The sequence below is a fragment of the Microtus ochrogaster genome, chromosome 4, assembly GCF_000317375.1.
Source record: "Microtus ochrogaster isolate Prairie Vole_2 chromosome 4, MicOch1.0, whole genome shotgun sequence".
NCBI lineage: Eukaryota > Metazoa > Chordata > Mammalia > Rodentia > Cricetidae > Microtus > Microtus ochrogaster.
This window is the reverse complement of record NC_022011.1, coordinates 14550203-14573168: the sequence shown is the minus strand read 5'-3', so window position 1 is coordinate 14573168 and position 22966 is coordinate 14550203. Positions and strand designations below refer to the sequence as shown.

The window sequence follows — 22966 nt, the reverse complement described above, 5'->3', positions numbered from 1 at the left end:
CCTGCCTCTGCCTCCCGAGTGCTGGGATTAAAGGCGTGCGCCACCATCGCCCAGCGCCTTTATGTTTATTTTTTAATTTAAAAGGAATTGTTGATCTGTTATCCAAAGATATCTTTATAATGGGAACCTGTAAAAATAACCAAGGTGATATTTCATTGTAATCTGAATGCTATTAAAACCACACTAGCAAAATTTGAGTAATTGGGTAACCACGATCTTCTGTTAATTTCCTTTCTCTTTTCCTCTCTTGTAGAACTGCCAGTGCATGGCCAGCATTCCTGGTGGTTGATAATGTTGGAAGTCAGCTGTCCGACCTTCTCCAGCACGCAGTTGTTAGAAATGAATAGAATGCGAGTTCAACTCCACATCATGGAAACAGTACCTGGGAAACTGAAAACTATCTAAATGATTGTCTTTGGTTGGGCTGTGTTCTTAGCAAGCAGAAGCCTTGGCCAGGGTCTGCTGTTGACTCTTGAGGAGCACATAGCCCACCTGTTGGGGACTACAGGTGCCACTACTACTATGGGTAATTCCTGTATCTGCCGAGATGACAGTGGAGCAGAAGACAGTGTTGACACCCACCAGCAGCAGGCTGAAAACAGTGCAGTCCCTACTGCTGACATTAGGAGCCAACCTCGGGACCCTGTTCGGCCTCCAAGGAGAGGCCGAGGACCACATGAACCAAGGAGAAAGAAACAAAATGTGGATGGGTTAGTGCTGGATACACTGGCGGTAATACGGACTCTTGTAGATAAGTAAGTATCTGACTTACTGTCGCCACCAGTGTCATGGAAAGTGTTCTGCCAGGAACCACCACTTTTGGACTCCTTCCATTCATTTAAGTTCTATTTGCCAAGCCTTGTCTCCTAGGCCAAGAGAGAATGCTTATTTCTCCTCTGGCAGAGTAAATAAGGTTGGATGTTTTTACTTGCTGTCATCTTCTCCTGTCTGGAAAAGTTTGAATGCTTCTGTACATAAAACTCTTACTGAGAACATGATCTTTATAAGGGTGAGTGAGTTTGTGTTACTTGCTGAAGTAGGAAATGAGAAAATGCTTTCTTGAAGATCCATTACTGTGCTTGCCAATCTGTTCTGCTGATCATATATTCAAGATAAGTAGTCTTACCAAGAATATGGCTGCGTGCAACTTCTCTCTCTCTCTCCTGCTTTCTTATTTCTTATTTAGCCTGTTAGAGCCATTTGAAGAAATTGTAAGTTGAAACTTCAGGGCACACCTGGGCCTGTGTTCTCCTTCTCCTGCTTTGTCTAAAAACAAAATCTAAGTTTGAATGGCAGTGAAATTAAAGGATATTGTTCAAATTGAAAAAAGTTCAAAGTTATTTAGTAAGTGCCTAAGTTAGACCACGAAGGGCCTGATTCAGATTCTAGCTCATTACTAACTTTATCACATTGAGCAAGGTACTTCTCTAATCTTTTTTTTTTTTAATTATTATTCTTTGTCTGGAGAGATGGTTCAGTGGTTAAGAGTGCTGACTGTTCTTCCGAAGGACCCAGGTTCAAATCCCAGCACCCACATGGCAGCTCACAACTGTCTGTAACTCCAGTTCTAGGGCACCTTCACACAGATATGCATGTAAGCAAAACACAAATGCACATTAAATAAATCCTTTTTTTTTTTTTTTTTATTGTTTGAGACATGGTTTCCCTGTGTAACAGTCCTACCTGTCCTGGAACCAGCTCTTGTAGACCAGGCTGACCTCCAACTCACAGGGGTTCACCTGCCTCTGCCTCCCAAGTGCTGGGATTAAAGGTGCGCATCACCATGGCCCGGCAAATAAATCTTTTTTAAAAAACTCAGTATTAAGCCGGGCGATGGTGCCACACACCTTTAATCCCAGCACTCGGGAGGCAGAGGCAGTCAGATCTCTGTGAGTTCGAGACCAGCCTGGTCTACAGAGCTAGTTCCAGGACAGGCTCCAAAGCCACAGAGAAATCCCGTCTGGAAAAAAAAAAAAAACAAAAAAACTCAGTAATATTAGAAAAATAGAAAAGGCAGTGCTCAAAAGATAGCAGTCATTTTCAGTTTTTGCTTTAGGCCCTGCCAGAAAATTTCTAAGTATTTAATAATCACACTAATAAAAGCAGTTTTGTTTAATTCTTTAAAAAATGATAAAGAAAAAAACACTGTGCACCTAAAATATACAAACAAATCCTTAGAGCTATATTAGAGTCTTCCACACAGTGCTGAATTATTTGTTGATCAAGAATAATAATTTGGGGGGGGGGTTAGGGATATTAGTTCAAGTTAGAACACTTGACTAATATCCATTAAGCTCTTAACTAGATTCAACACACACAAAAGAATATTTCTTTTAAAAGTTATCCTTCATATTATATAACTATAATGGAAAATTATCCTTTCCAAACAAGGAAGTAAACCACAACAATGTTAATTAAGCAATTGAGAAACGGGTACAGAGTAGGTTTGCTATATTTTAAAGGCAAGTGTAAAGGATATAGGAGCAAGCTTTAGTTCCAAGTTCCAAGCAAGCATTACAAATTTTAAGTCTTCTTGTTAATCAAGCTCATAATAATTCACATAGGAGAAGCAAGTGTGCCTTTAATCCCAGCAGAGGTAAGCAAATCTCTTTAATCCCAGAGAGGGCAGGCAGATCTCAGAATTTGAGTTCCAGACAACCGAGGCTACACAGAGAAACTCTATCTCCAAAAAAAAAGGGGGGGGGAGGGAGTCAAGTACTAATGCTTGAGTAACAAGGTGACTTCTATTTAAATTTGTCTCTAGAATGATAAGTATAATTTCTGAGACTGGAAAAGTAAAGCAGGTCTTAAGCTTGCAATCCTCTTGCCTTGCCTCCAGAATACCTGGGATTACAGAGATAACCCAGCTTTATAGTTTAATTATTATTGTGTGTGTGATGTATGTATGTGTGTGTGCGTGCTCACGTGCGCACCAAGCCTTCTGAGTGCAGGCACGTGCTTGCCGTGGGTGTGGAGGTCAGAGAACAACCCGGATGTCTGTCCTCACCCTCTGCCTGTTTGAGACCTGCCTCTTTTGTTGTGAACTGGCTTGCAGACTTAGAGGACTTCTGTCTCTGCCTGTCATCTCTGGGATTGCTGCACCAGACTCTTATGTGGGTATATGTGGGTACTGGGGACTCAAACTCAGGTCCTCACGCTTGTGCGTTATCTGCAGAGCCATATCCCCAGAAATCAAGTTCCTGACTTGATTTCAGAAGATACTAAAGGGTAATTTTATAACTTGGTTCTTGAGGTTGTCAAGATGAAATGTCAAGAACTACAAAGGACAGGACAAAGGGATGTAGCAAGAATATATATAAATCTGTTACAGATGTAGATGTGGCAGTTACCAAATAGTCTCTTGGTTAGATTTTCTTGTTTGCTTAGGAAGAAATGCAGCTGGTGTGAGAAGACAGCAGGTGCCCAGTGCCATGGCAGAGAGGCTGTGGAGCAAAGTTTTTATGCTGTTTTTTCTAGTTCTCCAAACTTTATTTTGAAATAAATGGCCTAATCGCAGCATGCCTTTATACTTGGCCTTCTTCTTGTTGTGGCTGCCTGATTTTAATCCTTTGTGTTTGTTCTTCAGTTCTGGAAATTCTCAGCTATTACATCTTTGAATATTTCTGGTATTCAAAGTGAATCCTTCAGTATTTTTCCCTGTATGTATATGCCTCTGCCCCCTTTTTGAGTCAAGGTCTCGCAAACTCAGGATTTTCTCCCCGCCTCAGCCTCCTAAATGGCAGAGTACAGCCATGTTCTCTTCAGATTCACTCAGTTTCTCTTTCTGGCATATCCGAATTCCATTTTCTTTTCTTTTTCATGTCTGCTTCTTGGTTTTTGTTTGGCCATTTTGTTTTCATGTACTTCTTATAGTTGTTGTTCCTGCAAATAAGCTTATTTTAAAATCATTTTTAAAATCTTTGCTTATGCCAGGCGGTGGTGGCGCAGGCCTTTAATCCCAGCACTCAGGAGGCAGAGGCAGGTGGATCTCTGTGAGTTCGAGACCAGCCTGGTCTACAAGAGCTAGTTCCAGGACGGGCTCCAAAACCACAGAGAAGCCCTGTCTCGAAAAACCAAAAAATAAAATAAAAAAAAAAATCTTTGCTTATTTTGAATAGTGGCTCAGATTGTTATGATCTTTTTTTTTTTGTTTGTTTTTGTTTTTTTGTTTTTTTGTTTTTTTTGAGTCAGGGTTTCTCTGTGGCCTTGGAGCCTGTCCTGGAACTAGCTCTGTATGTATAAAATATTCTGTCTGTGTGTATGCCTGCAGGCCAGAAGAGGGCACCAGACTTCATAACAGGTGATTGTGAGCCACCATGTGGTTGCTGGGAATTGAACTCAGGACCTTTGGAAGATCAGGCAATGCTCTTAACCACTGAGCCATCTCTCCAGCCTGGGTTTTGAATTTTTCTAAACATGTTTGGAAGTTTAATTTACAGACTCCTTTTTCTCCTTTCTCTCTGAGACAAGGTTTCACTGTGTAGGTGGGGCAGGCAACAGTGTGAGGTCTTCCCACTTCAGCCTCTTAAACTGCTCAGTTACAGGCATGTGCCATCATACCCAGATGCAGATTTCCTCCTGCGTTTTTCCTCACTATGCCATGCTAATAAGCTCCCCCAGTCTCCAAGTAAACCTAATTAAAATCGATAGTTCTGGGTTTCCAATTCTGTAAAAAGATAAGGCCTGTAACATGAATTTTATTTTGCCTTTAAAAAAAAATTGTCACTGGAGACTTTACAGCACTTGTATCTCTAATTATCCTTCAGCTTTCTTAACTCCTTTCACTGAAAGGGATCCATGCTCCAGATTACTTTGTGCAGCTTTCCTGTCCTACCATAGATGAAGCAAGCTGAGCATCCTCAGTCCTCTGTCCATTTCACAGCCTACAGCTCGGTAATCCTCTGGCACACCATCCATCAGAAATGTCTGCTGTTTCTGCCTCATTGGACATGTATCTACTTTGACAGAGGAATGTGTTTGTGTCCTTTATGTATCTCCACATAGACAAGCAATATTTACTTACCTTTTTGGCTGCTGGCTCTGTTGCATTTTATTATTTTTTTTCTGAATTTTATTTTTTTCATCACCCCCCTTCACATATCAGTAGGTAATCATACTAGTGTTCCAGTTTCAAGCTTACATTTACTTGCATCTGTATCAGAAGAATATTTATAGAGAGGGGTTGGTGGGTTTTAAAAAGTACATTATCAATTTAATTATAGAAAACTTTTCTTAAAATTTTTTTCTCATTATTATGTTTGAGACCTGTATTGCTATATGTAAATCTATGCCTGCTTCTGGCTGCTACAGAGAATTCCTTTGTATGCTTGAAAGTCCTTTTTGTTTTGTTTTTAGAGACAGGGTTTCTCTTTGTAGCCCTGGCTGTCCTGGAACTCCCTTTGTAGATCAGGCTGTCCTTAAACTCACAGAAATCTACCTGCCTCTGTCTTCCAAGTGCTGGGATTAAAGGCGTGCACCACCACTACCCAACTGACAAAATAAGTACCATAATTTGTCATGTATTTTCATATGGTAATAGTTACTTAGGCAAATGCAAAATTCTTATTGCAAATACCCTGTGATAAATAGCAAAAATATATGCTTATGTGTAGACCTATGTAACTTTCTCTAAAGATGTTAGGTATGTGCATATTTGACTTTATTATTGATATACTGTCCTTTGGGAATGTGTGCAATAGTTATATTTTTAAGTGTTTTTTTCTTTTTATTTTGAGACAAGAACTCCTATCTCAACCTCTTGAGTACTGAGATTACAGGCATGTGCTACTGTGCCCCACCTAAAACATTTATTTATGTTCGTGGTGGGAGGCATGGGTGCTCCTGGGGTATGGTGTATATGTGGAAGACAGAGGATAACTTTTGGAAGTCTCCTACTATAAGACGGAGGTAGAACCCAGGTCATCAGGTTTGCTCAGCAGACACCTTCACCCTCTGAGTCATCTCACTGGCCCTCAAACACCTTTTAAATAATTAACCCACCTTGTGAAAAGACACAGGTTTGCCAAGTAACAAGCACCTAATGAACATCTGAGATAAATGTAGTAATCTCCTTATCTCAAAGTTGTTCTGAGGATTAAATGACTGAAGACAATAGTTTTTATGTTTGTTTGCTTGTTTTTTCCATAGTAGGAAACAGAAACCCAGGGCTGACGAGATGGCTCCGTGAGTAAACTGCTTGCTGCGCAGCATGAGGACCATTACCTGGCAAGCTGAGCACCCTGAGTTCTGGATCCCCAGCACCTGGGTAGAAGCTGGGTGCATCTATAGCCCTGGCACTGGGAGAGTGGAGACAGGTGGATCCCAGGGGTGCTCACTGGCCATCAGTCTAGCTGAAATGGTGAGCTTCAGGTTCACTGAGAGACACTGTCTTGAAAAGTCAGGTGGAGAGTGATGGAACATGACATCAGTCTCTGCCTCCACACGCGCACGCACACACAAACACACATATCTGCACATACACCCACACAAAAAAACAGAAATCCAAAACTTATAAACAAAAGGTGAGTCCTTAAGCAATTTGAATTATCATTGTTTGGTGGAAAATGTTTCAACACTGATGCTCCCCTGAAACACCTCTCTAGAACGCCTGGGGTGACAGTGTTAAAACCCATTGAGACATCTAATTCCATTTTAGAGAGCTATCTACACTATTAAATAATTCCTCTTGCTTTCGTTTTTGGATTCGGCTGTTAACATTTTATAAAGTTTAAACAAACAGTGATTTTTTGTTTTTTTTAGAATAAGTCTTGTAAGTGTAATATATCTGTAGGCCCTTGATTCCTAAGTCCTCGGTGGAATTACCACCTCCCATCCTAACAGCTGTTCAAGGTAAGTGTGAGGAAGATGCTGATGACCTTTCTGGCATGTGTCAGCTGCCACTGGGCCTTGAGAAGCAAAGCTGAGAACTCTTGTCCCTAGTTTTAGTATGTGATCTGCTTTTTTTGGGCGCCATCCCATGACTGGAAGCGAGCACCTATGGCCTACATTTGTTCTTACAGTCGTCTCTTCCGTCTCTTGCCTAACATCCATTCATGTTGATTTCTTGTCTCTGTTTTGGCCCCATACTTCCAGTTTGAATTTATTTGGAATTAAATTTAAGTCTAATGTCTGGAATATTTGTTTTTCAGTGATCAGGAACCTCCCTACTCAATGATTACATTACATGAAATGGCAGAAACAGGTATTTTAAAGTTTTTATTTTTAATGCTTCCTATTAAAAATATTGAAAAATGTATGACTACCTTTTTAAAGATAAAAGATTGTAAAAATGCCATATGTAACATAGAAAAGGTTCTGGGTGTATGGAAGTCTCCTGTAAAAGTGTAATAAGGACCATACATTGCATCCTCAATATTGAGCTACTCATCTCAGTGATGACTGTATCTCATTTGATTGAGATTTAAAACTTTATTGGTGCATCTTTGTACTTGTCCTATTGTTTGTCTTTCAGTATCCTAAGTATTATTCTAAAATCGAGCCAAGTGCTGAGTTTACATAGTTCAATCCTGTTCAACAAGTGAGTCGCTTAAAACTATTTTAATCATAATCTGAGAATCAAGGCTATAGCTTAATTTTTCTCCAATTAAAAATGCCCTTGAGTCACAAGATACCTGTAACAGGGTTTTGGCTTCATCATGGCAACTAGGGATTTATGATAGTACCCAGGTCAGCTTTTCTGGCTTCTTAAAGCCACTGCATAAAGGCCAAAAATGTTGCTTTGTTGATGTGAAGTCCTTTTGTATGTTCTCATGTTTTCAAAATAGTGGCTCTTTTATATAATCTTCTTGGTTTGCCCTTAGATGAAGGATGGTTGGATGTTGTCCAGTCTTTAATTAGAGTTATTCCATTGGAAGATCCATTGGGACCAGCTGTTATAACCTTGTTACTAGACGAATGTCCATTGCCTACTAAAGTAAGTTAAACTAATCTTCATGGAATTGTCATCTGTGCCATTTGTACACAGCATGAATAATCACAGAAGCATTTGATAGACTTTATATACTTGAGGTCTATATTACTGGGTAGGAGTAAGAAAATTTTTATTATTAATGAAGTGCTATATCCTCTTTCAGTAGTTTTAGTTCAGCATTTTTTTTAATGTTTAAAGTAGAAAGATTTGTCTAAAAACTAGAAGAAAATAAGCTGAATTTATCTGCCTCTGAGAAACTTCCTCATAACCAAGATTTCTATTAAGAGGAAAAGTACAGTACCAAAAGCTCTTCTGAGTCTTACTTAAGCACATTAGAGGTTTGCATAGCCCGGCTCATAATCTAACTAGGACACAAATGTTAAATTTTCATTGCTTTGGCCTTTACCTTCTACAGACTGCCTCCGTGTACGCGTTTTGTTTTGTTTGAGACAGGGTATTATGTAGCCTTTACAGGCCTAAAACTCACTTTGTAGACCAGACTGGCCTCAAACTTAGAAATTTGCCTGTGTGCTGAGATTAAAGGCATGCACCACCATGCCTATGCATACTTTTAAAAATTTGGATTTTGATATATTTTATTTGTGTGTTGAAGCCTCAGACACTTGAGTAGGAAAACATGAAAAGGAATGTCTTTAGCCTAGTCATTGTCAGACTGGTCATTGCCTATGCTAAATTTTCCATTTTTAATTTGCCTCAAAAGTTGGTAGGGGGAAAAAAGTTGGTGGGATTTGTTCTTGCCTGATAGAGCTTTTTGTAAACCCAAGCATTGTAGTACATCCCTATAATTTTAACACTCAGCAGGTAGAAGTAGGAATTTAGGATTCCAAGGAAAGCCTTGATGCCTTGGTTACACAGTAGGTTTAAGGACGGCTTGGACTACATGAGACCCTCTCTTTAAAAAATAAGTACCCCAGCCTGGCGGTGGTGGCACATGCCTTTAATCCCAGCATTCAGGAGGCAGAAGTAGGTGGATTTCTGAGTTCGAGATCAGCCTGGTCTGCAGAGCAAGTTCTAGGACAGGCTCCAAAGCTACACAGAGTGAGGTGGCTCATGCCTGTAATTTCAGCATTTGGAAATCTGGCATAGGGATTACATGACCTCAAGGCTAGCCTGGACTATATTGGGAATTACAGGCCAGCCTGGGCTAGACTACTGTGAGCCCTTGTCTTGGGGGAAAAAGTAATTTTTTATTTAAACATCACTAGGTCATAATTATTTTTGGTTTTATGTTTTTGGATTTGTTGTTTTAAGTCAGGGTTTTACTATGTGTGTTTGGTTTCTTTTTGAGACAGTGTCTTGCTCTGTAATATAGGCCGGTCTTGGGTAGCTCAGTTTAGCCTTGATGCTACAATTTTCATGCCTCAGCCTCCAGAGTCCCAAGATTTTAGGTATGTTCCACCATGACCAAGTTACTGTAATTAATCATATTAACATTTAAATGGGTTTAGTCTGGTTAATGATTCAAGAGTATGTATATTGTAAAGTGGATGTGGTAATTCATACCTGTAATTCCAGCGCTCGGGAAGTTGAGGCAGGAAGATTACCACAAGTTCAAGACCATCCTGGGCTATAGTGAGTTTCAGGATAGCCTTGGTATATATAGCTATTTGTATGACTGTATATACCAAGACTCCATCTCAAAAAACAAAAGAATAAAACATGTATTGTCTATAACTGCTACATTTTGGATAAAATGAAAATATGGCATTGAGAAAACTTAAGGTTGATCAGATATTTCCCATCAATAATGATACCATTGAAGTAATTTTATAATTTTATGTGATCATTCCAAGTTCATTGAATACCTTTTTATGGTTTTGTTTCTAGGAATTCCCATGGGAAAATAATGTACAGAGTATATATTCATCAAATCTATTTGTAACTTTTTTATAGGATGCACTCCAGAAATTGACTGAAATTCTCAATTTAAATGGAGAAGTAGCATGCCAGGACTCAGGCCACCCTGCCAAACATAGGAACACATCTGCAGTCCTTGGCTGCCTGGCTGAGAAACTAGCAGGTAACTCTAGCACACGCCACCCAAGAACCTTACTTGCTTGACATTGAGACATCTGTGCTGCAGACCTTTGGGCCGTCTTTTTTAGCAGAAGGAAGCCGAGTGTGGTGGCTCACATCTGTAACCATAGCACTGTGAGACAAAGGGCTGAGAGCTCAAGCCTCCCCTGTATAGTTAGAGGCTAACCAGACCTCTGGGAGACCTTAAACAAAAAACAAAAAAGGAATGAACAGAAATGAAATAAAAGGAAGAAAATTACTCAAAAAACAGTTAAATGTAATCTAATTTAGCTTTATTTTTTTCAGAGAAATTTAAGATAAATTTGTCATTTTTTGCTTAAGACGGGGAAAAGGCAAAATATAGTATAATAAATAAATATTATATACATTTATAGTAATGAATATTAGCCATTTTAGGAATATTAACAGCAAATTGCATGAGAATATTTCAGCCAGTTACTTTATATATGTTGGAAGAAATAATGGATTGAAAATCAGAACACGTGGGTGCTGGTCTAGACTATCATGGCTCTCTAATGGGAATGGTAGTAGGAACAGCCTGAGAGAGGAGGCCTGAGGAGTGTGCATCAGAGAACAGAACTGAAGCAAAATAATTTTTGTTATTAGTTAGTTACTGGTTTAAAATAGTATGGCACTTTTAATTATATTCAGTGTTTGCTGTGTTTGTCTAGGTCCTGCAAGCATAGGTTTACTTAGCCCAGGAATACTGGAATATTTGTTACAGTGTCTGGTAAGTAAGACATCAAAGATAATTATTCTCATCATACAGATTGTCTGTTTTTCTGAAATCACCAGCATAGTTCCTGGTGCAGAGGATAGGGTGAGTTATAAATTTTATGTACGGGTGTTCCCTGGGTGTTTGTTTATCACCTCCTATGATTAGAGACAGAAAGGAGAGAGAAAAAGAGATGGGAATTTATTACAAGCAAATAATAATTGAATTGGTCTAGTTTTAAATTTAGTCATAAGATAGCTGCTAGGACTTCTTGTGTGTTCTTACAGTCTACACAATAGTAATGGAGAATACCACCCCACCAGTCCACCACACCTCCCTACACACAGTAGAAACAGAATTACATGGCATTCCAACAGCAGGCCTGGTTCCCAGTGTATAACAATCTCTAGTCCTGCCCACCCTTCCCTTTACAGTTAAAATGCCATTGGTGGAATGATGAATGTATCGCCCATGAAGCTGGTGGTTTGTTGAAGCTCTGTCTCCCTATTGTTCATAGCTCTTGACTGCAGTATTGACTAGCCTGTGTTTCTAAGTTATTTTTGCAAGCTTAGTGAGCCTTGGTCTTTTTAAAAATCTGTATCCTAAAAGAATTCATTTGTTGGTGCCTACAAATTAAGTGATTAAAATAACCCTTATACAGCTCTGAGTGAGCACTGGTAGGTACCAAAGTAGTAGGAGGGTCATTTTCCTTCACAAAGCTCACTATAATGTAAAGAAATAGAACCATTCAGACAGCAGTTAAATTACAGTTTATGACAGGATATGATCGAGGGCAAAATTACTTCCTCCAGACTGAGTGCTGTAAGAGTTCTGAGAAGGTGAAGGGATGGGCGGGTGGGGTGGATAGGGTGACAAGGGGCCTGTAGTAATCGTGGAAGACAGACTTCCTGATGTGGTGGGGCTTAGCTAGCTCATGAGAAGGTTAAGATTAGGAACTCACAGTGAGTTTCCAGGCTAAAGCAGCACGGCAGAAGCCAAGTGAGGGTTATCTGATCAGAGAAGACAGTGTTCAGAGGGAGGAGGATGTGAATTGGAAGATTTGGGACTGGAAAAACCAGGCAAGAGAGTTAAGGAAGTGGCAAGGATAAAGATGCTGAAGAGGCTTTATAGCAGGGAGAACAGTGCTTCTGTAAACCGCGCTAAACTGGCTATGTAGGCCTCTCTTTAGGTGGGTGATGTAAATTCAAATATAAGTTAAGTACACTTCTTATCTCTCCTGTCAGCAGCAGCAACTGTAGAATTCCCTGCAGGAACTAGATTAAAACTAAGATATTGCCAGGTGTGGTGCTGCACGCCTTTAATCCTAGCACTAGGGGACTGAGGCAGGAGGATCTCCATGAGTTTGAGGCCAGCCTGGTCTACAGAGCGAGTTCCAGGACAACCAGGGCTACATAAAAGACCCTGTCTCACATAAAAAACTTAAGATGTTAATTGATAATATCATTATTTATAGTTCTAGAACTGGTATTTCTTTGTGGTTCCTAAAGGTCATTTTTAGCTATAATTCTCCTTTTCTTTTGGCTTATTTTAATGAGTGTAAGTATGAACATTATTTTAGTTAACAAAGCCATAATGCAAATATTACTAAGTCTAATAGCATAATGCATTTAATAAGATACTGCTGAAATGTCCATATCTATAAATTAACCCAATGATTTTTGAAAAATCGATTAAGAGATTCTATCTTAGTCTCCATTAGCCAAGTGGACAATTGAAAGTTTGAATGAGGGAGACTTCTCTGCTTTTCCAAATATATAATCTGGCCTGTATTAAGGAAGAATATGAAGTTGATGCCTTACTGCCTCTGTAGGGGTGACTTTTGTTTTTATCTTTTGTTGTCTTTCAGAAGCTACACTCCCACCCTACAGTCATGCTTTTTGCTCTGATTGCACTGGAAAAGTTTGCCCAGACAAGTAGGTATAGTGACTTCTTGCACTAATGATCTTTGTTGGTTGTAAAAAATGAGCCTACACTTTAAACTCCATCAAATGTACATACATTCTGGTTAGAAAACCATCAAAGTATATCAAAAATAAAAACAAAGATTTTTCTCAGCTAAGATTCTAAGCATGGTGACTATAATTTTATAGCTAAAACTTCAGTGATAAGGGGATGGCAAGATGCTGCAACAGTTAAGAGCGTTTGCTTTGCAGTCATGAAGACCTGAGTTTGGATCCCAGTGCTCATTAACAAACCTGGCACCTCATGCATACCTTTGGGGTGAACAAAGACAAAACAATTGCTGAGGCTTGCTGGCTTCCAGCCCAGTCACAAAAATTCAAGCCCCCAATTCAAGGAGTGATCCTGCCTCAAAAGAAATGGTGGAGCCTGTAGACGAGGACACCCAGTGCTCTCTCGCTTCTGGCTTCCGTGCATGCCTCGCACGTGTGCGTATATTCACACAGACAAACACATACATAAACCACACACAGAATTTAAAGGAATAATTGCAGTGGCATGATGAGACTGGAGAGATGGTTCAGCAATTAAGAGCACTTGATGCTTTGCCAGAGGATTGGAGTTTGGTTCCCAGCACCAACATTGTTGGGCAGCTCACAGCCACCTGTAGCTCCACTCCAGGGAATCTGAAACCCTTTTCTGATCTCTACAGGCACTCAGACACACATGACATACACATTCACAGACTCTTATGGATATACATAAATAAAAGTAAATCTTAAACTGTGTGCTAAGTAAGGTACATGCCTTTAATCACAGCACTTAGGGCACAGAGGTAGGTGGCTCTCCATTAGAGGCCAGCCTTGTCTACATAGGGAGTTCCAGGACAACCAGAGCTACATAGAGAGACCCTATTTCAAAGAACCAAAATAATAATAATAATAATAATAATAATAATAATAATAAATAATAACCAAATAAATATTTTAAAAGAGTGATGAAAACGTAGAAAGTAGCCACAGCTTTTTGCTTGTGTCATCCCTAGAGGGAAGTGTTAATGAAAACTGTTCTAGTCTCCAAATTCTGTATTGTCTCCCCTCATTCCTTACCACCACTAATCTGCCCAGTATATCCTTCTTCTCTGCCATTGTTATTTAAAGATCTCATCCTTCTAAACAGGTGAAAATAAATTGACTATTTCTGAATCCAGTATTAGTGACCGATTGGTCACCTTGGAGTTGTGGGCTGATGATCCTGATTATCTGAAACGTCAAGTTGGCTTCTGTGCCCAGTGGAGCTTAGACAATCTCTGTGAGTGGGGGTTGTCCTTTATTAAAATGTGTTTCTGCTTCTATATATTGATATTTTTGTTTTATTTATGTTGCGTTGGGGGTGGTGGATGTGCACATACGTAGCGGTTAAAGGATAAATTTCAGGAGTTGGTTCTGTTTTTCCACCATGCGGGTTCCATGTCATCAAGCAACTGCCTGTACCTGCTGGGCCATCTCACCAGTCAAAATTTGTTTACATTTCTAAACCCCTGTCTTCAGTAGGATCAGTAGCCTTCCTTTTGCTGTAATGAGTGGGAGTTCTTAATAAGTGTCTTTACTGCAGGTTGGATATACTCTAATAGAGAAGTATCCTAGGCACCTTTCAGATGAGAGTTAAGTGGAACGCTTCTCATTTAGCACTCTCTGGGTCACAGACCTTTTCTGACAGCAGCTGAATCCGATGCCTTAATTAGATAGCTCTGTCTAAGAACTTGCCAGCACACACTTTCCTCACTACCCATCAACTAGGTCCAGCTAACTCCACCTCTGGGCCTGTTCACACGTGTACTTTGTTCTGTGTCTTTCCTTGTATATATGTGCATGTGTGTGTTTTATTGTCGTGTGATGGAATATGTGATATGAACCACCTAATGGGAAGAATTACTTATTTTGGTTCATAGTTTCAGAGATTTCAGTTTACCATGGCAGGAAGGTGGGAAGAACAGCCCAGTCAGGGAGGCCAGGAAACAAAAAAACAATTTAATGCAAAGGATGGGTTCTAGAACCTATTCATGCTAGGAAAGCTTTCTGCCACCGAACTATAGCCCCAGCCCTTTTACCTTCTTCGTATTCTTCTTATCTCAGGTGGCCTCCTCAAACCCAAATTAATTCTTTCTTACACAGTGGCAGGTTCTTTTTTAACTTTTTCTCCTCCAAAGGCTACTAGAATACAAACCAAATTGCTGTACCATTGCCTGTCTCTATTGTTAGCACATAACCTCTAATTCTTGCTCTAACGTGGAGTACAGTCTATATAGTGCTAGTTAAAGGTAATTCTGAGTAAACGCAATTTGGAAGATGGGAATGATTGTATTGCTATAATTTTAGCATTTGAGAGGCAAAGGCAGGAGAAATGAGTTCAAAGTCATCCTCAGCTACATCGTGAATTTAAACCCAACCTGAGCCACATTAGACCCTGCCTCTAAAAAACAGAACTAAACAAAACAAAAAGCCACTATCCCGAGCATTATACACTTAATCCTGTACTTGGGAGATAGAAACAGGTAGATCTCTGTCAGTTTATAAGTTCTAGGCCAGTCAGGGCTACACAGTGAGACCTGTAATTTGAATTTTGTTTCATAGGTACAGAGACTGGAAACACCATGCTTGCAGTACTACCTTTTCTGGCCTTTGCTAATTAGTTCATGTAACAGCACAGCTAAGATGCTAGGTCCGACCAGTTCTCCTCTCTTTGACAACTAGAGATGACAGTTTTCCCTTTCTTCCAAACCTAGTCTGCCCTAGGAAACATGACCACCTTTTCTTTTGCAGTTTTAAAAGAAGGTAGACAACTAACCTACGAGAAAGTGGACTTGAGAAACATCAGGGCCATGCTGAACAGCAATGATGTCAGCGAGTACTTGAAGATCTCACCTCACGGCTTGGAGGTAACGCTTTCACAGACCTTTTGAGGGCCAAAACTACTTTCCCCATTTTTTTATGCCCTGCTTCAGAACAATGGTTAACAGAACAGGTAGAGGCTTTTCTTCTATCTGAAGAGTGGCTAGAGGTAGAAGTGGTAGGGATAGAGATTGCTTTGGGATGCCGCTCACTCAATTACAGCCCACAGAGCTGCATCCATTGTAGCGCTACAGTGCTTGTTGACTGGTTCACATATGTCTGAACTGTTTGTTTGTGGGACTCAATTCCTAAGTAAGTGTTCTACTACTGAGTTACAGCCCTAGCTAAATATGTTTTTAAACACTTCAAAATATTTTATCTTATGTATATGGATATTTTACCTGCATATATGTCTATGTACCATTTCCCTGCCTGGTGCCTGTGGATGCCAGAAGTCATCGAATGCCCTGGATCTGGAGTTCAGAAGTTTGTGAGCCACCATATGGGTGCTGGGACTCACATGGTCAGTGATCTTAACTGCTGAGCCATCTCTCTTAGCTCTATATCTGTTTTTTTTGTTTTGTTTTGTTTTTGATTTTCAAGACAGAGTTTCTCCGTAGCTTTTGGTTCCTGTCCTGGAACTAGCTCTATATCTGTTTTTAATCTTTGTCATTTTATTCAACTAAAAGTATGAAGACAGATGTTTCCCAAAGAAGCCTCTCCTTCTGCAAATGCCCACATAGCCAATTGTGCTAGACCTGGTGCTTCCCTTTCTTGTGTTGAATATTGCCAATTTTATACTGCAGGTGATAGAAGAGCTGATTATATACAGGAAAGTACCAGGGACGAGGCATTTCAGAATTGAAGTACAAGTTGAACAGTGGTTGCCAAATCCCTTTTGTCATTTTGTCTTTGAATTCTATGTAGATACCCTGTCTTTACTTTTCTCCTTCTTCATCTGATGAAGACAATGTTTGCATCTATAAAGATGCTGATCCTACAGCAAGCTCTCTAAGTACTGAAAAACAAAACCAGTAGCTTTAACTACTTGCAGCTGCAGCTATCTTTGAAACCCTAGAAGTCACTCAGTTTGATGCTTTTTAAAATTACTGAAGATGGACAGTGGAGAGCATTGATAAGGAAAACTCTGTCCCGTCTTCCAGTTATTGATGAATTGATTTGTACTCCTTGGTTCTGCCAGGCTCGCTGTGATGCCTCCTCCTTTGAGAGTGTCCGCTGCACTTTTTGTGTGGACACTGGGGTGTGGTACTACGAAGTAACAGTGATCACTTCTGGTGTCATGCAGATTGGCTGGGCTACTCGAGACAGCAAGTTTCTCAACCACGTGAGTACCAGGGGAATGCAAATGAAACAGCTGCAGCTTGCTTTTCCAGTGGACAGGTGGATATGTTTATCTTCAGACAGGTTTGCTCAATAGCTAGGTGGTGCCAGACTCCTAACAGAGGCTTGCTGTGCTGATGTAGAACTAGGAAACAAGCGGAGATGCCTCTCAGCCTCTGGGCTTTTCCCTTTTTTTGCTTGTTTGTTTTTGTTTCTGTTTTTCAAGACAGGGTTTCTCTGTGTAACAGCCTGGAACTCGTTTTGTAGACCAGGCTAGCCTCGAACTCACAGAGATCAGCTTGCCTCTTTCTCCTGAGTGCTGGAATTAAAAGCGTGCGCCACCACCACTCTACTAGAAATATGTCTTTATGGCTCTCCTGTAGTCCCAGCCATATTTGGGGCCCAGTTATCGAACTGTAACAGGGGACATCTATTATTCCATTTTGTTTTTTGTTATTTTTGAGGTGGTGTTTCTCTGTATAGCCCTGACTGTCCTGGAACTTGCTGACCTTAAACTCAGGAATCCACCTGCCTCTGCCTTCTGAGTCCTAGTTGTAAAAGTGTATGCCACCACAGCCTGGTTGGCAATGGATGATTTTTACCTTGAGATTAAATTTTGGAAACCTTGTAGGGTTTGGAAACCTTATAAGGTTGCCAGAGAAATGATTCAGTAGTTAAGAGTGCTTTCTGCTCATCCCAGAGGACCTGATTTTGGTTCCTAGTACCCACGTGAAGCTACTAACAACCACTTGTAAATGCAGCTTCAGGAGATCCAACAACCCTTTCTGGCCTCTTTGGGTGCCCACATACATATTGCACACACATACTAACATACACATAATAAAAAAATAAAAATGCATCTTTAAATAAAGGAATCTTTGTCTGGGCAGTGTTGGTGCCTGCCTTTAATCCCAATACTCAGGAGGCAGAGGCAGGTTAATCTCTGATCTACAGAATGAGTTCCAGGACAATCAAAATATATGTAGAAACCGTTTCAAAAAAACCGAAAGAGAAAACAAAAAAAAAATCTTTAGCTGGGTGGTGGTGGTACATGCTTTAAATCCCAGCACTTGGAAGGTACAGGCAGGCAACCTCTATTGAGTGCAAGACCAACATGGTCTACAGAGTGAGTTCCAGAGGTGCCAGAACTGTTAAGCAGAGAAACCTTGTCTCGGGGAGCGGAGGTCCTGGGTCCTGTCTCAAAGGAAAAAGAGAGCCATGTATAAATTCTCTTTCCATAGCATTAAATGTTGGCTAACTTTTCTTATTTGATTTTTTACCTTGTAATTAATAGGCACATTTATTTTCAATATTTATTTATCTTTTGTTTTAGAAAGTACTGAAGTAAAAGGAAGTCTAAATCTTCTATAGTAAGCAGGCCTGGGATACCACTGATGTGGGAGTGTCATGGGTCCTTCAGGTGGATACTTTTCCTTTTGGAAATAAGGTCTTGCTAACCTATATCATTATATGGCCCAAACCTGAAACTCACGGTGCTCCTCTTACTTCAGCCTCCCAAGTGCAGGGATATAGGCCTACACCACCACACCTGACTAGACATACCCTTCAACACCTAACCCAACTGAATTTCTACTGTTAGTCAAATTTTATGATATATGAGCTTTCTTTTTGGAGAAAACATGGATGACGGGTGATGCTGGTGCAGCAGGAAGGGTCCTCAGTCCTTGGGAGGCCTAGCTAGGTTGAGTCATGGTCAACACTGCAAGGCTTGTGAAGGTAAAGCCAAAGACAAGGAGTGGATCCCTGTCACCAGGCTGGGCCAGTGCCTGGTTATCTAGTCCCTGGAGGAGATCTGCCTATTCTCCATGCCCACTAAGAAATCCAAGCTTATTTTTTCTGGGTGTATCCCTAAAGGATGAGGTTCTAAAAGACAGAAGCAGACGCTGCTGGTCAGTGGACCAAGTTCAAGGCTTTTGTTGGTATTGGGGACTACAGTGGCCATGTTGGTCTTGATGTTAAATGCTCCAAATAGGTCACCGTTGCCCTCTAAGGGGCCATCACCTTAGCCAAGCTTTCCATTATCCTGTGTGGAGATGCTACAAGATCATCAAGCCCCACATCATCCCACACAAGATGGTAGGCCACTGTGGCTCTGTGCTGGTGTGCCTCATCTGGGGCAGAGGCACTGGCATTCTATCTGCTCCTGTGCCCAAGAAGCTGCTACTGACAGCCTGTTTTGATAACAGCTGCACATCAGCCAGGGGCTGTACTGCCCCCCTGGGCAACTTTGCCACCTTTGATGCCATCTCATAGCTAACCAACCCCTGATCTCATCAAGTCTCCGTATCAGGAATTCACTGGCCATCTTGTGAAAATGCATACCAGAGTCTGCATTCAGAGGACTTGAGTTTTTGTACCAGAAAGATAAAGTGAATTAAGTTTAGGGGGAAAAAAGGTTATTTGAAATCAATTCAGCTTTGTCCAAGATTATTTTGTAAAACTCCTAGACTAGAAAGAGAATAGTTGTAAGAAGAGGGCTAATGGGCAAGGCGGGGTTAGCTGGACTCTTGCATTATGTGGACTGCAGTCTGCTGCTGTTTATTTGGGAACCTGTCATATTTGCAAACCTGGGATTTTTTTGAGCTGCTGTGTAGTCAAAAGTTCCTAGGTCTGAAAAATAATTCTATTGTTGTTATGTGATGATTTTTACTCTTTTGGCTTTTTGAGTACCTCTCAGCTCCCAAGTAAATTACATATGGAGGCTTATTCTTAGTTATGAATGCCCTGCCTTAGCTTGGCTTGTTTCTTGCCAGCTTTTCTTAAATTATCCCAACCACTTTTTGCCTCTGGCCTCCTTTTCTCTTTCTCTCTCTCTCTCTCTCTCTCTCTCTCTCTCTCTCTCTCTCTCTCTCTTTCTCTCTCTGGATATCTTACTTTCCTTCTTGCTCTGTGGCTGGCAGTGTAGCTGGGTGGTTGCCCCCTGGTGTCCTCCTCTCCTTGTTCTCTGTCCTCTCAGATTCCTCCTATTTATTCTCTCTGCCTGCCAGTCTCGCCTGTCCTTGCTCCTGCCTCTCTATTAACCATTCATCTCTTTATTAGGACCATCAGGTGTTTTAGAAAGGCACAGTAACACAACTTCACAAAGTTAAATAAATGCAGCATAAATAAAAGTCACATACCTGAAAATAATATTCCCCAACACATTGTCTAGTTTCTAACATCAGTTTGTCAAATATATGGATACTGGTTGCCTGTTCCAAATAAATATTCTAAATAGTAGCTTTCTTTTTTAACATTGAAAAATAATCTTGAGCCATATGTGGTGGCTCATGCCATTAATCCCAGCACTGGCAGAGACAGGCAGATCTCTGAGTTTAAGACCAGTTTAGTCTACAGAGTGAGTTCCAAGACAGCCAGGGCTACACAGAGAAATCCTGTCTTGAAAAAACAAACAATGGGTGGGCAGTAGTGGCACAAGCCTTAAATCCTAGCATTTAGGAGACAGAGGCAGGTGGATCTCTGTGAGTTCGAGGCCAGTCTTGTCTACAAAGCAAGTGCCAGGACAGGCTCCAAAGAAAGAAAGATAAAACAAACAGTAACAGCAGTAATTTTGAGCTGGCATGCCAATCCAAGTCTCCCAGCCTAACAAGACCCTGTCTCAGAAAGTCAGTGTCTTTAGTCTTGTCATCTGATTTCTACAACCTCGTCTACCTTTTTTTAGGTATCTTTTTTGTTTTCACAGTTTCCATTTCAAAAATGAGAAAAATTGGAACTGAGAAAAGGAAATAAAGAATAAGACCAATGCCAGGCAGTGGTGGCGCACGCCTTTAATCCCAGCACTCGGGAGGCAGAGGCAGTCTGATCTCTGTGAGTTCGAGGCCAGCCTGGTCTCTAAAAAGCAAGTTCTAGCACAGCCAGGACTGTAAAATAGACAAACTTTGTCTCAAAAAGCCAATACAAGAAAAAAGAAAAAGACTAGGACTAATTCCTATTTTACAACAGATTTTTACTTTCTTTCTAAAAATGAGGAGAATCTGCAAGGATTGTCCTGTCTCCTCATTTGAAAGTGATAAAGCAGGCCAGAAATAAAGAAATCAGGGATTCTCAGTAGTCCTCATTGTCCGCTAAATAAAGGTACCTTTTCTATATATTTTTCTATTGGAATTTTCTAGTAGTCATACTAACAACAATAACACTTATTTTTTTTTAATGATCAGTAAAGCTTGTGGCTAAAACTGTTTCTGTCCTAGAGGTGTAGATACTTGACACCTCAAATTAAGACTAAAAATTTTTAGTTTCTTGCCCTCTACTTTGTAGCAGGCTTTTGGCTTTTTAGATTCTCTCTCTCTCTCTCTCTCTCTCTCTCTCTCTCTCTCTCTCTCTCTCTCTCTCTCTGTCTCTCTCCCCCTCCCCGTGTGTGCGTGTGTGTGTGTGTATGTGAATGCACACTCATGCTTGTGTATTTGGAGGCCAGAGGAAGACATCAGACCTCCTGCAGCTAGAATTAAAGTCAGTTGTGAGTCATCCAACATGGTTGCTAGAAACCAAACTCAGATCCTCTGCAAGAGAAAGAATGCTTTTAACCTCTGAGCCACAATTTTGACTTTTTTTTTAAAGCAACAATTATTTTTCCTGATCCAAGAACTAACTCAGCTAGAATCCCAGTTAGAAATCTGTTGAAGTCAGACAGAAAGTCTTTTTTCAAATGTAAGCTTTTTGTTACCATGACATTATTCTGATGATCATTCATCTTTTCACTTGTATAGACAGCCTGCAGTTTTATGGCAATAAATTATTGTGCAGCTAACACCTGTTTATAAAGATTTGAGGTCTTTATAGCACCTTTATTGTAACTCTTCTGCATGGGTTTCAGTCTCAAGCAAATAAACTATTGGGCTCAGATATGGAACATTAAAATGAGAAACTTTAGGATAGTTCTTTGGTCACCTACAGGATAGTTTGTCTTGTTTTGTGTTATTTTTGATGGAGCATTTTGAGGACTAACAGTACAGTTTGATTTATCTAAAATATCTTTTTCCTTCTTATGAGCATCCAACAGGATAAGTCTTTCACACACTCTCTCATTTAAAAATGAAGAAAAACCATGATGGCGCACGCCTGTAATCCCAGCACTCAGAAGACAGAGGCAGGCAGATCTCTGAGTTTCAGGCCAGCCTGGTTTACAGAGTCAGTTCCAGGACAGTCAGGGCCACACAGAGAAACCCTGTCTCAGAGAGGGGGGAGGGGGAGAAAAAGGAAAAGCAATGACTTGGAAGCCTGTTGGGAGCTTCCAGACTCTAAAATAGTAGAAAATAGACTGAGGGGTAATGCCGAAATCTAGAAAAGGGAAGTTAAACGGTTAGTATTTGGGAAGGCTGATCTGTCTAGAATGCAGCAACACTGTTGTTACAAATGAGCCCTAACCATCTTCGAGGTAATGGAGGGAGTCTGATGGGAAGGACCTGCCAGAGCCTAGTGAATCTTAGTCTGCTTGCAGAGCAAGAATCAAGACACTATCTCCTAAGATGCTGAATAATAGAAAGGTTTAGGGATGTTTCATAACAGGAAAAAAAATGGCTTTCCTTTTACAGTGGGAAGGATTCATACTATTCCATCAGTGATAAGCGATAATAAACATTTTTTTAATTGCTTCTATTGCTATAATATACATGACTAAGAAACAAGAAATTTAAGAATACCAGAATATCAAGCTAGCTACCCTATTCTCCTAGGGATCTAACATTGCTAATGAAAACCAGTGTTAATCCTACTAGAAATGTTTTTAAGATGAAAGAACTTACTCTAAGATGTAAGTTCATTAACATCTACTTCTTAGCTCTGCAAAAGTTGATATATGACTAAAATTGAATCAGAGTTTCCCCTTGTCCTGTAGCTTCACCCAGAGGATCTTGCCAGGTGATGGCTTGATCAAATGTTCTGTCAAAGACTTCCTAAGTCATAGAAAGTAAAGATGGATGGGGCCAGTGAGATGGCTCAGCAGTGAAAGGCTCTTGCTGCCAGTTCTAAAGATTTGAGTTCAGTCCTGGACTTGCTGAACATAGCGGACAATGAGGACTACTGAGAACTCAAGAACAATGGCAATGGGTTTTTTTTTTAATATTTATTTTATTTATTTATTATGTATGGTTG

General features: G+C 40.4%; 1 protein-coding gene across 1 annotated transcript in view; it reads left to right on the top strand.

Moving 5' to 3' along the window:
* Rspry1 (ring finger and SPRY domain containing 1) overlaps positions 1-22966 on the top strand; it is a 51732-nt gene that overhangs the window by 13711 nt on the left and 15055 nt on the right. The window contains exons 2-10 of the mRNA XM_013354243.2: positions 254-755; positions 7149-7201; positions 7821-7933; positions 9845-9971; positions 10660-10718; positions 12571-12637; positions 13803-13934; positions 15446-15561; positions 16716-16859. Coding sequence (XP_013209697.1) covers positions 406-755; positions 7149-7201; positions 7821-7933; positions 9845-9971; positions 10660-10718; positions 12571-12637; positions 13803-13934; positions 15446-15561; positions 16716-16859 — 1161 coding nt within the window. The 5' untranslated portion in view covers positions 254-405. The remainder of the gene's footprint in view (positions 1-253; positions 756-7148; positions 7202-7820; positions 7934-9844; positions 9972-10659; positions 10719-12570; positions 12638-13802; positions 13935-15445; positions 15562-16715; positions 16860-22966) is intronic.